At 43.1% G+C, this 16,181-nt stretch overlaps 1 protein-coding gene across 1 annotated transcript in view; it reads left to right on the top strand.

Annotated features, from left to right (window-relative positions):
* The first annotated feature begins 110 nt into the window (after positions 1 to 110).
* Positions 111 to 16,181, top strand: part of DNAJC5B (DnaJ heat shock protein family (Hsp40) member C5 beta) — a 33,758-nt gene continuing 17,687 nt past the window's right edge. The window contains exon 1 of the mRNA XM_074985446.1: positions 111 to 217. Coding sequence (XP_074841547.1) covers positions 111 to 217 — 107 coding nt within the window. The remainder of the gene's footprint in view (positions 218 to 16,181) is intronic.

The raw sequence follows: 16,181 nt of genomic DNA, 5'->3' as shown, positions 1-16,181 counted from the left end.
AAAAACTGATTAAATGTCATAAAATTAACAGTAATAAATATTATCCCCACATCTGCTATCCTAGATGTTCTTTTTTCCTTCCTTAGCAGCGCTGGCAATGCACAGATAAGATGGCTGAACAAAGGCAACGGGCTTTATCCACATCAGGAGAAGCATTATATGAAATTCTGGCTCTGGAGAAGGGGGCAACACATGAAGAAATTAAGAAATCTTACAGGTATTTCAGAAATGTCTAGAACGCAGCCAACAACAGCAGTTTATTTCACAGCACTATAGATTTTACAGTATTGAGAAATTCTGCTTACTGTCCAGGCAATAGCTCCTACAGAGCACAGCTATTTGAAGAAGTGCAAATCTGGACTAGCTATTCTGAAGTCCATTGTTGCATATTTGAATTTAACAATGATCTGAGATCATCAAGGATTAATACAGCACTATGCTGGATACAGAAAGAAAAGATATATTACTACCTTTGGGTTGCATCTACACTAGCCCCTTCTTCAAAGGGGCCATGCTAAGCAGGCAGGTCAGCGGAAGCTAATGAGGTGCTGTGGTGCATATGCGGCACCTCATTAGCATAATGGCCACGCAGGAACTTTGAAGTTGCTAACTTTGAAGCACTGACAGGCAGTGTAGCCACAGGCACTTCGAAGTACACGCCGAACTTCAAAGTTCCCTTACTCCCAAAACTAGTGCAGTCACACCATTGGTGTGAGGTTAAGAGCTTGCCTCTGTGTCTCTCTTCTCTAATCTGCACTCTCCAAAGTAACTTCCAAGCCCTCTATCCTTTTCTAGGGTGAGAGTCAAACTCTATTTTGAAGGGGAAAATACTTTCCCATAATTAATTTTACCACGTATTCTGTTTTCCTAATTAGTAATACAATCTCCTTTCAGATCCACAGTTTTCCTGACTAATGAGCAAAACGGAATCTCTAATCTGGTCGTATGTACTAACTGCTATGACAATGGACTGTTCTTAACAAGTTAAAAACCTCCTTCAATGGAGTAATTCTTTCATCCATTATAGAACCCATCTACAGTATGAATTATTCCTTACCAATCACTCAGCTTTGCTTATAACATATTTGTGTTGATATTTTTCATAAGTTCGAGGTGTCTCCTCCCTTGACACCTGGTCTACATTAAAGTCAGGGTAAACAACAGGTTTAAAAGATTAACTCAATAATAGAATAAGTGTAATTTTCCCATCATCCGTTAGGCTCAATTAAAGTCAAAGAACTTTTCAGTTTGAAGAGGTGTCTGACACTAAATATAAGATATACAGAATAAAAAGGATTTTGGCTAGCATATGAAATAATTACCAGAGTCTGTCATATAAAATCATAAAAATGTAATATTTACTAACACCCCGGAGCTGTCTGGTTTAAATTGGGGTGTAAAAGTGAGAGTAAAATCAGACCCTTCAATATCAATAACTTAGTGTATGGCCAAAATGTCCAAAAATGGTCTCTCATTGGACCAACTTCTGTGCGTTAAGAGACAAGCTTTCAAGAATGCAGAGCTTTTCTTCAGGTCTGGGAAAGGTACTCCGCAAGTCACAGTGAAATATAAGATAAAACAGATGGTTTATCATAAGTAGTTAGCATATATTCTAAGGGCCCCTTCAAGATGAAGTGGCCCATTAACAGCACTGTAGGTGTAGGACAAAAAGGGAAGTTAGTGGGTTTACAGATTGTTGTAATAAGCCAAAAATAAATAAGACTATGGTCTTAATAAAGACACTGGATTGGTTTAGGAACTCATCCTGGCAAGGCTCTTCCTGGAATACTCACTGCCTGCTAAGAGGGTATTGCGGTCTTCAGGGCCTATGCCAGGTCTGTTGAGGCTATCCCTGAAAGACTTTTGCCAAGCAGTCAGAAGTCACTCGGGCAGCTTCTCCAACATAAGTCATATACCAGCCATCACCTCAAATGCCTGTTGCATCCTTGTCCTTGTCACAAGATGTGGCTCTTGACCTGTCGAGTGACACATCACTGGAAGTGGACTGCAGGCCTCATCAAGATCTTCTCAGAAGGGTGGCCTCTGTACTTAGCATTCAGGCAGGAGAGATGTGTGAAAGCTCTCACAAGTAGGTGGACATGCTGGTATCAGCAGCCCCCAGCCAGATTGTGCCAATTACTGAAGCCATCATGAAACCAGTCCAAGATATTGCCCCCTTCTTGCCCCTAACAATAAAGTGAGTTGAGAGAAGGTACTTTGTCCACTCAAAAAGGGTATGACCATTTTTACTCTTATCCTTCCCCTCTTCCCCATCTTCTCTTATGCTGGCAGCTGCCAGTGGGTGGGAAGGACAAGCACAACAAGCATCAACACCAAAAGGCAAAGATTCAAAGAGGCTGGATCTGTCTGGTTGCAAACTTTATTCCCCAAGAACAACAAGAAGTCCTGTGGCACCTGTTAGGATCTGTTAGTCTATAGGGTGCCACAGGACTTCTTTTTGTTCTTGAAGATACCGACTAACATGGCTACCTCTCTGATACTTTATTCCCCAAGGAGTCTGCCCCTCAGAGTTTCAAACCAACAGACACTCCAGAGTCGTCATGATTTCTCACTTTGGGAGAACTTTATGAAATGCACGATAAGTTAACAGAGAACTGTAGACAGGAGTTTGCAATAATTGCTGAAGAACATGTCACCAAGACTGTTCTCCAAAATCGTATGGATAGTGCAGACGCGGCTTCTTCAGTCACGACATCAACTATTCCTACGAGAAGGTATTCCTGGTTGCAGTCACCTGACCTATCTTTAGAGGTCCAACAAACTATTCAATTCAGTTCATCTCAAGGCTGCTTACCTTCCAGAGAAACCGAACTTTTTTCTGATCAATAGAGGTGATAACCATATCCAGACAAGGCCAGGTACATCTTTCAGCACTAGAGGACTCCCATATGGTTCTGCTTGTGACTAGAACAGGAAACATCGTTATAAGCAACACAGGCAAGGAATGATTCACATATGGTAGATAACGATGCTAGTTTAATTACAGGCTCCAGATCATTATTCATGATAATGAATATCTGTGAAACTAGAAAAAAAATAGGGAGAAATTTCATGGCAGTCACCCATCTGGTCTGCAAAAATCAAAGCCCTTCCACCAGTCCCATCCACTGATGTATGTCAAATCCACTATTAAAATGCCATGTGTAATTTACATTCATTTCTCTGAATGAAATATAATTTGGTGTAATTGTTTTGTTATCTGGAGTTTGGTTTATTAGCAGAAAAATACAATAACTTTCCAGAAAAGGTTGTATAAAATTTATTTAAACACAAAATCTACATAATTTTCATACAACAAGCAGTATATTACATACAGTCTTTAATTAATATTCCCCACATTTTTCTCTGCTGATTAGGATGATAGAAAGCTGCACAAGGCATTCAAATCTAACTGACATTTGTATTCTGTAAGTTATTCAAAATGTTTAATCAGGCTGAGAGCTCACTGAGAATATCATTCTTATACTCAGGGATGTGGAATAAAGCCATCACAGCATTCTTAAATTAAGAACCTGTGAAATATAATGAAACTGCAAGGCACTTCATTCGCAGTGTTTCACTTCACTACGGTTTGTTTAACTATTGTCACTCTATGTCAAATGCTTCATAAAAACAAATTGTTTCATAAATGCTACACACCTTATTTGTGCTTTGAAAAGAGAACACTGACTGTAACTATGACTCAGATACCACAATAATGCAAATTCTGGTTTCATAAGATCCATTAAAATGTCATATTGTATTAAGGTTACAGCTTTGTCGTGGTACATCAGGGAAAAAGTAAAAAATTAAGAAAACTGATCTCAAACTGTTCTAAACCAATAAAGCTGGCATGTGTTCTAATTAAATATTAAGAAATAATAAGCCACATTCATTGGGTAGGAGGATGAGAAGAATGGTCAGCAGGTGAGCAGGCCATTCACTCCACTAACAGCCAGGAACTCTAACTGTAGAGCCAGTCCCCTCAGCCCAAAATGTACTGTTGATGAGCCCTGAGGACAGGGAGGGTACATCTGGTGAGTTCTCATTTTTATTCATGCTACAAATGGATTAAGACAATTGGGTGCGATCTCTGCCTACCCAGTGAGGGCTCTCTGGAATAGTTTGTTAACGTGTCTGAAGAAGGAGCAGGAATCCTTCCTGCACATCTCCATAAAGCTTCCACAGAGATATTCTTTCACCCTCCTCACAAAGTTCTGGGGAGGCCTGCTTTACGCCGTCCTCCATGGCAGGACAGCTTTCCACACCAAGTGATCTGGTGTCACTGCAGTACAAAGTGCTGCAGCATAGCACCAAGGTTCTTGGTCAGCATCCACTCCTTTTAATTCGGTGTGATTTGCTGAAGACTGATATCATGCACAGTAAGCAGGATGAAGCAGGGGAAGCTCTGTAACTGACACCACTGATGCAGTACACCTCCATTTGCTCATCCCCAGCGAAGCAGGTGCCCAGCCCCACTCCCTTTCACAGGCTCCTGTGAGAAGGCAAAGTTGCTCTCTCCTGGCATGTGGTGGGTAGGGGTGGTGTGCTGAACATGCAGTGACCACAAAAGCTCCTGCTGTGCCCTGCCCTGTCCTGCCACTGCACCACCATGGCCTCCCTTTGCAAATACAGACGGTTGCACAGCTGCGGGAGGTGCTGCTTGCAAACCGTGTTTTGCACATACTTCCAAACTGGAAGCAAAAGAGCAAGCCCCAAACTGTTCCTTACCATACCTGCCAACAAACCAAGTCAAACAGCTCTCTTAAGATCTCTGTGCTGTACCTGCTACATAGTGGGCACTTAATAGCATAATTTTGGCCTTGTTCATAACATATGCCTATTGTGTTGGACAGATGCTCTTTCATGAGATTGCGCTATGCATTCTACAATGTATCGCTAATGTCTGCCCTTCGCTATTTTTAACAGAGGGTGCAAGAGCGAGTCCATTGTCCACCCCCACCCCCGGCTCCTCCAGCTGTTCAGCTAGCACAGATCCAAAGGTGAAAACATACTCGGGATGACATGTTCCTTGGGCAAATGTAATCCGCCCACAAACACAGCCTGCAATTAGATGCATGGAAGAGAAAGATGCAGCATGAGAGGAGGATGGAACATGAGGGATGGGTCTACAGTTGCCCCCATCTTCGAAGGGGGCATGGTAATCAGGGTGATGGGAGATGACAAATGAAATGCTGAGGTGAATCTGCAGCACTTCATTAGACTAATTCTCCCCCATGGCAACTTTGAAGTGTCAAACTTCAAAGTGCCGGTAGGCATGTACTACTTTGAAGTGCCTTTACTCCTGAAAATGTTGGGAAGTAAAGGTACTTCAAAGTAACCCAGGCACTTTGAAGTGCCCGCAGCTACACGCATACCGGCACTTTGAAGTTTTGACACTTCAAAGTTGCCACGGGGGAGAATTAGGCTAATAAGTGCTGCGTATTCACCACTGCACTTCATTAGTCATCTCCCATCACCCTAATTACCATGCCCTCTTCAAAGTTCGGGGCAAGTGTAGACAAGCCAAAGGAGAGGTGAATGGAGTGTGAAGAGAGAAGAACATTCAGGGAACAAGAAGCCAAGGCTTAGGAGGAGATAAGTCTCCTGAGGCAGGAAACAGAGCTGCTGGCAAACTTGATAGAAGCACAGAGCCCCCTTCAGCCCATGCTGAAGCACCTGCCCTCCTCACCATGTCCCACAGCCTCCTCTCCCAGGTACCCACGAATGTTGGGAGTGGAGAGGGAGTCAAGGACAGCCTTCCACTCAAACCCCAGGGATATCTCCTGGAACAGGAGGCTGACATTCCCACTCTTGTGATTGCTGAAGAGGGGGATTGCAAAATGCCACATGCGCTTGCTTACCCCATCTAAAGTTCCTTCCCTGAACTCCTTTTCTGTCTCTGCTTTCCTTGTGTTCCCTAAATAAAAACGCATGATTTATCAACAACAGTATCTTGCCGGTGTTCCGCAGGGGATGTGGGGAGGATTACAGGGTTTACAGGCCAGCACGTTATATGGGGCAGCTCATTAAGAGCAACATATGATGGTTATTTTGCTGTCTGGTCATTCATAAAGCTGTTTTTCAAAGCCTCTCTGATTAGCAATACCCTGTGATGTGCTCTCTTTGGTGACTGGCTCCTCATAATTAATGGAAGATCTGCCTTAACTCTCCACCCTGGCGTGAAATTTCCCCCCCTTAATCTCACAGATATTATGGAGCACATGGCTAGCTACCACAATGATAGGAATGTTGCTTTGGTGACAAATAACCAAGTTAATAAACTCTGAACCGTTGCCTCTAAAAGTCCAAAAGCACATTGAACTTGTTCAGCCCATAGTTGAACTACACCTTCCTGCAGTCCAGACTGCCTGTGTATGCCTTCTTGAGCCAGAGGAGTAAGGTCTAGGCTGGATCTCCAAGGATAACTATTTGCATTTCTATGTCTCCAATGGCAATTTTCTGGTCCGGGAAGAAAGTTCCATCCTGCAGCTTTCTGATGAAACTGGAGTTCCTAAAGATGCATGTGTCGTGCACCTTTCCGGCTGATGTTGGTGAAATGGTCCTTGTGATCCACTAGCATCCACAACATCATCAGAAAGAACCCTTTGCAGCTTGTGTACACTGTGGTAAGATAGTCAGGTGCCAAGATAAGGATGTGCATTTCATCTAGGACCCCACCATAGCTATGGAACCCCACGATGGCAAAACCATCCACTGTATCCTACACATTTCCCTTGCTCGTATTAAGACATAAAACAAATGGATCTCAATTTTGACAAGTTTCGTATCTGCCAAATGTTTACTGAAGCAAATGCAAGGAGTCGTGGGATATTTAGCATATGTAAACAGGATTATAGCACAGGCCAACATAGACTATATCACAGTTACAATATTTGTGCTTAATGTTATTGGTGCTTGATGCACACTAACACACCTTTTAGTCACTCGTGACAGTTTGACTGAATTTGAAAAATAAGTTAGGAAACGTATTCACTTCCATCAATGTTCAGTCTTGGTTTTGCTGGTAACGCATGGCCAGCATCTCCCTTATGATAAGTATCCTATCACTGGTCTATCGTGTTGTTTAAACACTCCAATCTGCTCATGCTACTCAGAGAGGAGACAATTTTTGGAAGGGTCTCAAAGCAAAACATTGAAGTCCGGTCTCCATGTCATTTCTTCCCATCCACTGTCACTCTGCCTGTTTCCATTGTTCTGCCTCATTGTCTACACTATATGCATGCTTGCAGATTCCATTTACACCCCAATGCAGTGCATGGACCTGCACACAAATCCAACATCGTCACTATTAGCAATAACACACAGTCCTACGTCTTTGGTCTCCACACCAGCATCTATATGTAACCACACACCATACAGTTAGGTGAAATTTCTTTATTTTATAAAAATAGGGCCTGATTCTACACTTTACTCCATCTGAGTAGACATCTGCATGCATGAAGAGTCCATTGCTAGAGCAGAGTTGAGCTGTGGTATCCTTCAGCTGGAAAAAATACAAATGCCACTGTAGCATGAATGAAGTCTCTACCTTGTTATTTGCTCTTCCAAATTATTTTGGGGGCAGTGGGGTAAGGTAAGAGAATGTCCATAGCTTTCAAAGAAAGAAAGCTAAACCTGTGGCATTCTCAGCATGAGAAGACCTATCAGGCCCAATTCAGTGCTGATTTATACCCATGCATTTCCATTTATGTCATAACAGCTTACGTGATTAATATAATTTATTATATATATTTGACACTATACATTTTGGCTCCAGAAGTCATCAGATGACTTGTATATCATGTTGTTGTTGCTTTTACATTTAACTTTCTGGAAAGGAAACATTCTTTAATCCCAGAAGGGGAGAGTTGTCATGGAAGAATGCAAAGTGAGGTGGATTTTATTTTGCACTGAACATAAATAAGGACGGTAAAACTGGCAGTGGTGCTTTACCCATCTTTATTAGTAATTACAGGGAAATAGAGACTGCTTCTGAATAAAGTGGAAATGTCAGAGGGATTCACATTTAATAGAATAGTTGTAAATAGTTGCAAGATAAAATGATGAGTCAGGCTCTTAGATTTGTTTTAATTAAACTTTTATCTTATGCTAATTTGTTTCATGAGTCCAAAAAACCTGCTGTTGAACTAGTCTTCAATGCAGTGTAAAAAAACAGCAATACCTGATTATAAGTTTCTTGCTATTATTAATTAAGTTGATGCTCACCATAATGACACCGCCTAGGGGAAAATTTAGTTTTAATAAACATGACATAGGTACTGCGCAATGATTTTCTTTGCTATTTAGCATCCGCTAATTTGCCAGGGAAATAAAGAGTTAGTAAGATTTCTAATTAAATAGAACTTGTTTGTATTTCTGAGGTCTCAGATAGATAACAAACAAATATTTTTTCAGCAACTCATGGGATGGTTCCTTTAAAGCAGACACTGAGACTTGTGGTTCCATAGTCGCAATGAAGTAACTTATGGTTAGTGGGTACCTTATTTTCCAGGGTGTTTTCTTTTTAATTGTGAAGAAATGTAGTACTGATGAAAGGAGACAAGTTGATAGCCCTCCACATTGAGGTCTCCTTCAGATTTTCTGGGGAACAGTTGCAGCATAGATGGGGAAGTTTCTGCACGTGGTCCAGCCAACGTCACTTTATGCTGACCTACAATCAGAGATAAGAGGAGAGATTAATCCAACACCCACTCGTATCCATAGGCTACGTCTATGCAGCGAAGTTATTCTGAACTAACAAGTGTTATTTCAAATGACTTTGCTGTCATATACACTATGTGCATACAATTTTTGGAAGGGGCATGCAAATGTGGCAGATCAGAAATGCAAAAGAGGTGCAGATTTAAATATCTTGTGCCTCATTTGCATGTTCCCACATGCTCTGGCTTTTGGAGCCATTTCCAGAAGCCAAAGCAGCCATGTCAACAAGTTTCCTTCGAACGGAAACCCCTCTTTTGAAAGCACCCTTCTTCCTGAAACAAATTAGGAAGAAGGCTGCTTTCAAAAGGGTGTTTATTTTCAAAGAAACCCCATCCACATGGCTGCTGTGGCATCAGACAATGTATCTTCTGGAAGCAAGAGCATGTGGGAATATGCAAATGAGGCACAAGAGATTTAATTACATGCCTCATTTGCATTTCCAATTGGCCATATTTGCATGCCCCTTCTAAAAGGGAGGGGCCATGTAGACATAGCTTGTCTTAACAGCACCTATTTTGAAATAACTATTTCGAAAAAGGCACTATTTCAAAATAAGCTGTATGTGTTTAGACAATGTATTTCAAAATAGCTAAGAGCTATTTATAAACACGTTTCTGTGGTTGCGCCTACACTACATAGAGCTTTTGAAAGAAGTTCTTCCTGTAAAAATCTTCCAAAAAAAGCCTACTTTTGAAGCAGCCCCATCTCTTTTGAAAGAACGGGCCAGGGATTAAAAAAAACGGCACCTTGAGAACTGCTTTTTTGAAAGAAGGGCCCATGGGGCATCTATACCTGCTTTTTTTAAAAACAATCTTTTGGAGAAAAGTGCTCTTCCTTCTCTGGGAGAGGAAGAGAGTCACTGGAAAAGGGCAATGTTCTTTCAGTTTAAGATAGAAAGAGCTCATTTTGTGTGTAGATGCTCCATGGGTTTTTTTCAAAACAGGCCTATCTTTTCCAAAAAAAACCTTGCTAGTGTAGACACAGCCTGGTTGTGGTTACACTGCATTCTGCCTTCCAAAGTGGAATGCAAATGAGCTGGATCAGAAATGCAGATGAGTTGTGGATTTACATATCACATGCCTCATTTGCATATGCTCACGTGATCTTGCTTCCAGAAGCAAAAACAGCTGTGGAGAACACACACCCCTTTTGAAAGAACCCTTCTTCCTATTTTGAAATAGTTAGTTTCCAGCATAATTTATTTTGAAATAAGGATGTGGCGTAGATGTAGCTATAGTGACATAGGAATTTCCATTAAGCTCTTGGCTAGAGAAACCACCAAGTTTTTCAATATTTTTAGATTCTGGTCTTTCAGTACCTACCACATAAATAATAAAACCCAGACTATAACCCTTCCTGTGTGCCTATGCAGGTTAATTAGCAGGTGTATGGAGACCCCTTTCTTTTCTGGATTTCCTACCTACATTCATGAGTTGCAGCTCTGAAGCGCTACGTCGACACTAGCAAGTTCTTTCAAAAAAACCTAGCCTTTTCCAAAAGAACCCACAGAGCGTCTACACACAAAGGCCACGTCTACACTTAGAGAAAACTTCAAAATAGCCAAGCCAATGGCCATTTCGAAGAATACTAATGAGGCACTGAAATGCATATTCAGCACCTCATTAGCATGCTGCCAGCTGTGACACTTTGAAATTGTGGCTCATCCAGATGGGTGTCCTTTTTGAAAGGACCCCACGAACTTCAAAATCCCCTTATTCCTATCTGCTGATAAGGGGATTTTGAAGATGGCGAGGTCCTTTCAAAAAGGACCCCTGTCCAGATGAGCCATGCGGGAGAAAAAAGAGGCAATTTTGAAGTGTCGTGGCTGGCGGCATGCTAATGAGGTGCTGAATATGCAGTTCAGAGCCTCATTAGTATTATTTGAAATGGCCATTAGCATGGCTATTTCTAAGTCTTCTCTGGCTACGTCTACACGTGCCCCAAACTTCGAAATGGCCACGCAAATGGCCATTTCAAAGTTTACTAATGAAGTGCTGAAATGAATATTCAGCGCTTCATTAGAATGCGGGCTGTCGCAGCACTTCAAAATTGACGAGGCTTGCCGCTGCATGTCTCATCCAGAGGGGTCTCCTTTTCGAAAGGACTCCGCCTACTTCGAAGTCCCCTTATACCCATGAGCTCATAGGAATAAGGGGACTTCGAAGTAGCCGGAGTCCTTTCGAAAAGGAGCCCCATCTGGACAAGACGCGCGGCGGCAAGCCACGTCAATTTTGAAGTGTCGCGGCAGCCCGCATTCTAATGAAGCGCTGAATATTCATTTCAGCACTTCATTAGTAAACTTCGAAATGGCCATTTGCGTGGCCATTTCGAAGTTTGGGGCACATGTAGACATGGCCTCTAAGTGCAGACGTAGCCAAAAATTTGCTCTTTCAATTTGAAATCAAACAAATGCAGCACTTTTCCCGGTAGCCCTCTTCCTCTCCTAGATGAGGAAGAACTCTTTTTTCCAAAAGATTCTTTCAGAAAAAAATGCATGTAAGTGCCCTGGGGACTCTTTTTTCAAAAGAATGGTGCTCATAATGCAAGATTTTTCAGTCCTGGGCCTGCTCTTTTGCAAGACTGTGGACACTCTCTATCGAAAGGGTGGGCCAATTTTTTGGTTTTATTTTTTTGTGTGTGAACACACTCTTTTGAAAGAAGTTTTTCTTGGAAGAGATCTTCCAGAAGAACTTCTTTCAAAAGATTGTGCTACTATAGACATAGCCAAGGAGTAAAAGGCAGTATCTACTCATATGGGCTACATCTACATGAGCCAAAAACTTAGCCAAATGCAAATGGCCATTTCGAAGTTTACTAATGAAGCGCTGAAATACACATTCAGCGCCTCATTAGCATGCGGGCGGCTGCAGCACTTCAAAATTGACGCGGCTCACCACCGCGCGGCTCGTCCAAATGGGGCTCCTTTTCGAAAGGACCCTGGCTACTTCAAAGTCCCCTTATTCTAGGAATATTTGGACCTTATTCTAGGATTAAGGGGACTTCGAAGTAGCCGGGGTCCTTTTGAAAAGGAGCCCCATCTAGACGAGCCGCGCGGCGGTGAGCCGTGTCAATTTCGAAGTGCTGTGGCCACCCACATGCTAATGAGGCGCTGAATATGTATTTTAGCGCTTCATTAGTAAACTTCGAAATGGCCATTTGCATGGCCATTTCAAAGTTTTTGGCTCTTGTAGACATGGCCAAGTTGTTTAATCTCCTGTGCACTTAGACTAGGAGCCAAAGTGTATCCCTGGCTCCAATAGGCTCTCTAGTCAAAGGCCTTTACCATTTTTCTTTCTTTTGCAAATAATTGCTGTTTTAGTGGAAGGGGCCAAATGAATCACGTAATATAACTCTTCCCAGATGAAGAGACACCCAAAGTCTCAGGTGAACAATAAGCAAAAAAAAAGGACAAAAATTGATATGAAAATATTTGGGTTTAGTGCATGCTTCTTTGTTGTATGAGAGCTTTTGTTCACTATTTTTACAAGAAATATGTGCTTTGTTTTGGGGAGGGACTCACAACTTTAAAAAAATTCTGTTTGTCCTTCTGTAATTTGTAATTGGATACAAGTTCTGGCAGTGTGGGTGTGTGTACACTTGCATTCTTCTTTTGAAAGATGCATTCAAATGAGGTAAACTGAAAATGCAAATGAGGCACAAATTTGCATATTCTAATTTTGCAAGAGCTTCTTTCGAAAGAAGAAAGCCAGCGTAGACGCTGCTCTTTTGAAAGTAAACCCATCTTCAAAAGAGGAATGCAAGTGTAGGCGTACCCTGTGAGTGAAAGAAGAATCAATTTGGACTACAAATCAGATAAAGTGACCCAAATACATACGCAGAGACAGGTACAATAGAGGAAAATATCTGTAAATATTGTATTGATTTGAACGGTTTCAAAAGGCACGTGTCCCTTTTACTGTGTAAAGTTTGCAAATGTGCATTTTGAAAGCTATAAACAATGGTCAGCAAAAACAAGCATTTCCTGTCTCCTGATGGCCACTTCAGAGTGCAACTCCAGCTCAGTGTACACTGAAGGCGGAGCACTGCTTCTGTTCTAACGGCAATCTCTCTCCTTTGGCGCAGTTAGGGCAACCAGATTAGGGGCTTTGCCTTGTATAAGCAGTTATATCCCCCTCTGAAAAAAGTGTCCCCATTTTTCACACTTACCACCTGGTCTCTAGGCGCAGTGGGCTTTCTAAATTCATGGGGCACCACGGGAATGTATTTTAATGCTCTCTGCACCAGCCTTGTTGAACCTGGGTTGTAGGTTAGAAACATAGCATTTAACAAGACATAAATCACTTTTATTGCCACAAGAGGGCACCTCCTGTCATTTAATACACTCATCCCTCTAAATTAGTACTTTACTTACAAGTACTCACTTAAACAAGGGACACATAGACTTACCTTTTGTTCACTGGATGAGTGAACTCCCCCAACTAATACAAGCCTTACCCCCTCCCCATGGCTCCAACCCACCTCATCCTGACTCTCCCACTGGCCCTGCACACCTAAACCACCAAAACCAACGTCCCCCCGCCCCCGGCCCCGCACACACCAAACCATCAAAACCGAAACCCACTGCCGGCCTCGCACACACCAAACTGATGCAACCTTAACCCGCCCCCGCCAGTCCCATGCACCTAAACCATCTCAGCCTAACCCTGCCAGCCCTGCAGACCAAAATTTTTGCAGCCTTAACACCCCCCACCACCAGCCCCATAGACCCAACCTGCAGCAGCCTGAACCCCATCCCCCACGCCGTGGACCCAACCCACTACTATGTTTTAACCTTCCTGTCCACTCATGTCCCCAAACTGCCCCCAGCCTTTAACACCCCACCCCACCCCACGCCAGGTTCACTTACCTTTCAAAAGCAGTGCCACATGCTCCCACTCTGAGCACTTGGAACCAGCCAGAGACTTTTACACATATTTTAATGGGAATTTAGTGTCCCTCTTATGAGTTTTCACCTACAAGCAAAAAGTTGGGAACCAACTGTGCTTGTGTAGCGAGGGATGAGTGTAATTGTACTAAAGAAAAGTCTTATGTCAGTCCCTCAAAAGGGAGTAAGTCTACCCAAATACAAAGCAGATATCAGCATAAGCAAAATGAAAATTCTGTTTCTGAAACCTCCCTGCTTGAGTCATCAATGGGACCAAGTTATCTACTCAACAGCCTTGTCACACACACACACACACACACATGCACTTTGATGTTAGCATTGTGTGTCTTGGGTGGGCCTGGGCATGAGCTCAGCAGCAGTATGATCTTGTTGTGGGAGAGGGGAGAACTCACTTCCTTCCCCATCTATTTCCCAAAAGCCTCTGCAGCATCTACAAAACTGCTGCCCCTCAAAAATATAATCAGCTCATGTTACTTTTAGAAGTGCAACTCTTGGAAGTCACAGTTTCATAGCTGACTGCAACTCTGACAAGTATCAGAGAGATAGCCATGCTAGTCTGTAGCTTGGAGAACAACAAGAAGTCCTGTGGCACCTTATAGACTAACAGATATTTTGGAGCATCAGCTTTCGTGGGCTAAGACCCGCTTCGTCAGATGCATGAGTGGGGGGGTGGTTTCAGAGGGGTATTTAAAGAGTGGGGCCCCAGTAAAAGGAAGGGCCAGAGCTGACAAGGTCTATTCAGCAAGTTGGAAATGGCCCAGTATCGGTAGTATGCATCCAAAGAGTTAAAAACAAGTCAGACCAGACAGGCCCATAGTCAGAGTCTAATGGGGAGATACTAACACCCAGGGCTGAGAAGCTGCTTTTGTAAGGGGAGAGCCACTCCCAGTCTCTGTTTAATACTTGGTTAAGGGAGTCAAATTTGCAAATAAATTGCAGCTCAGAGATTTCTCTTTCCACTTGATTTTTGAAATTTCTTTGTTTTAGGACTGCTACTTTTACATCTGTTATTGAGTGTCCAGGGAGACTGAAGTGCTCTCCCACAGGTTTCTGTACATTACCGTTCCTGATGTCTGATTTATGTCCATTTATTCTTTACGTAGAGACTGTCCAGTATGGCCAATGTAAATAGCAGTGGGGCATTGCTGGCACGTGATGGCATATATTATATTAGTCGATGTGCAGGTAAAGGAGCCCCTGATGGTGTAGTCGGTGTTAGGTCATGTGATGATATCGCCGGTGTAGATATGTGAGCAGAGTTGGTAGCGAGGTTTGTTGCAGGGTTGGTTCCAGGTTTAGGGTTATTGTGTTGTGATCTATAGTGGCTGGTGAGGATTTGTTTAAGGTTGGCAGGCTGTTTGTAGGCGAGGACAGACCTGCCTCCCAAGGTCTGTGAGAGTGAAGGATCGTAGTTCAGGATGGGTGGCAGATCACTGATGATGCGTCGAAGAGGCCTTAGGTGGGGGCTGTATGTGATGGTCAGTGGCGTTCTCTTGTTTTCCTTGCGAGCCCTGTCTTGTAGCAGGTGGCCTCTGGGTACCCGTCTGTTTCCTCAGTTCCTTAGCTGGGTATTGTAGTTTGAGGAAAGCTTGGTAAAGGTCTTGCAGGTGTTTGTGTCTGTCTGATGGATCAGAGCAAATACGGTTGTACCTTAGTGCCTGGCTGTATGCAATGGATCGTGTGGCGTGCCCTGGATGGAAGCTGAAGGCATGTAGATAAGCATAGTGGTCCGTGGGTTTCCCGTGTAGGGTGGTATTTATGTGACCATCGCTTATCTGCACAGCTGTGCCAAGGAAGTGGATCTCTTGTGTGGACTGGTCCAGGCTAAGGTTGATGGTGGGGCGGAAACTGTTGAAATCATGGTGGAACTCTTCAAGACCCTCCTTCCCATGGGTCCAGATGATGGAGATGTCATCAATGTAGCGCAGGCAGAGGAGGGGTGCTAGGGGACGAGAACTGAGAAAGTGTTGTTGCAGGTCAGCCATAAAAATATTGGCATACTGTGGGGCCATGTGGGTGCCCATAGCAGTGCCACTGATTTAAAGGTATAATTTGTCCTCAAATCTGAAATAGTTGTGGGTGAGAACAAAGTCACAAAGCTCCACAACCATTTGTGCCTCGGTCTCATCAGGGATAATATTCCTTACAGCTTGGAGTCCATTTTCATGTGGGATATGGGTGTAAAGGGCCTCTACACCCAGTTCTGACAGTCTTCTTTAAAGGCACTCACTTAAAGTTTTCAGGCTCCCTAGAAATCACTGTGTGGTGACTGACATCCCCCTTCCTCCAAGCTAGGGGTTTAGGCTTTCAGTCCCTCTGCAATTCACCATTACATCATTTCCCCAGCAAGTCTGTCCAGCAGCCATGGTTAAGCTTTCTCCAGGGACTACAACAATATATACATGATACGAACCAGCCTATGTGAAGCAAAATATGTTTATTGTTAGGGCAAAAGCTATAACCCTACTGCCAGATGGAGCTGGCAGCAGCCAGCGTCAAGCTCAATATCTAGGGGTTCCTTTTCAACAGTGCAGCATAGAACAGGCTTGAA

Source organism: Carettochelys insculpta, chromosome 2, assembly GCF_033958435.1.
Source record: "Carettochelys insculpta isolate YL-2023 chromosome 2, ASM3395843v1, whole genome shotgun sequence".
Taxonomy (NCBI): Eukaryota; Metazoa; Chordata; order Testudines; family Carettochelyidae; genus Carettochelys; species Carettochelys insculpta.
This window is presented reverse-complemented; position numbering and strand designations above follow the sequence as displayed.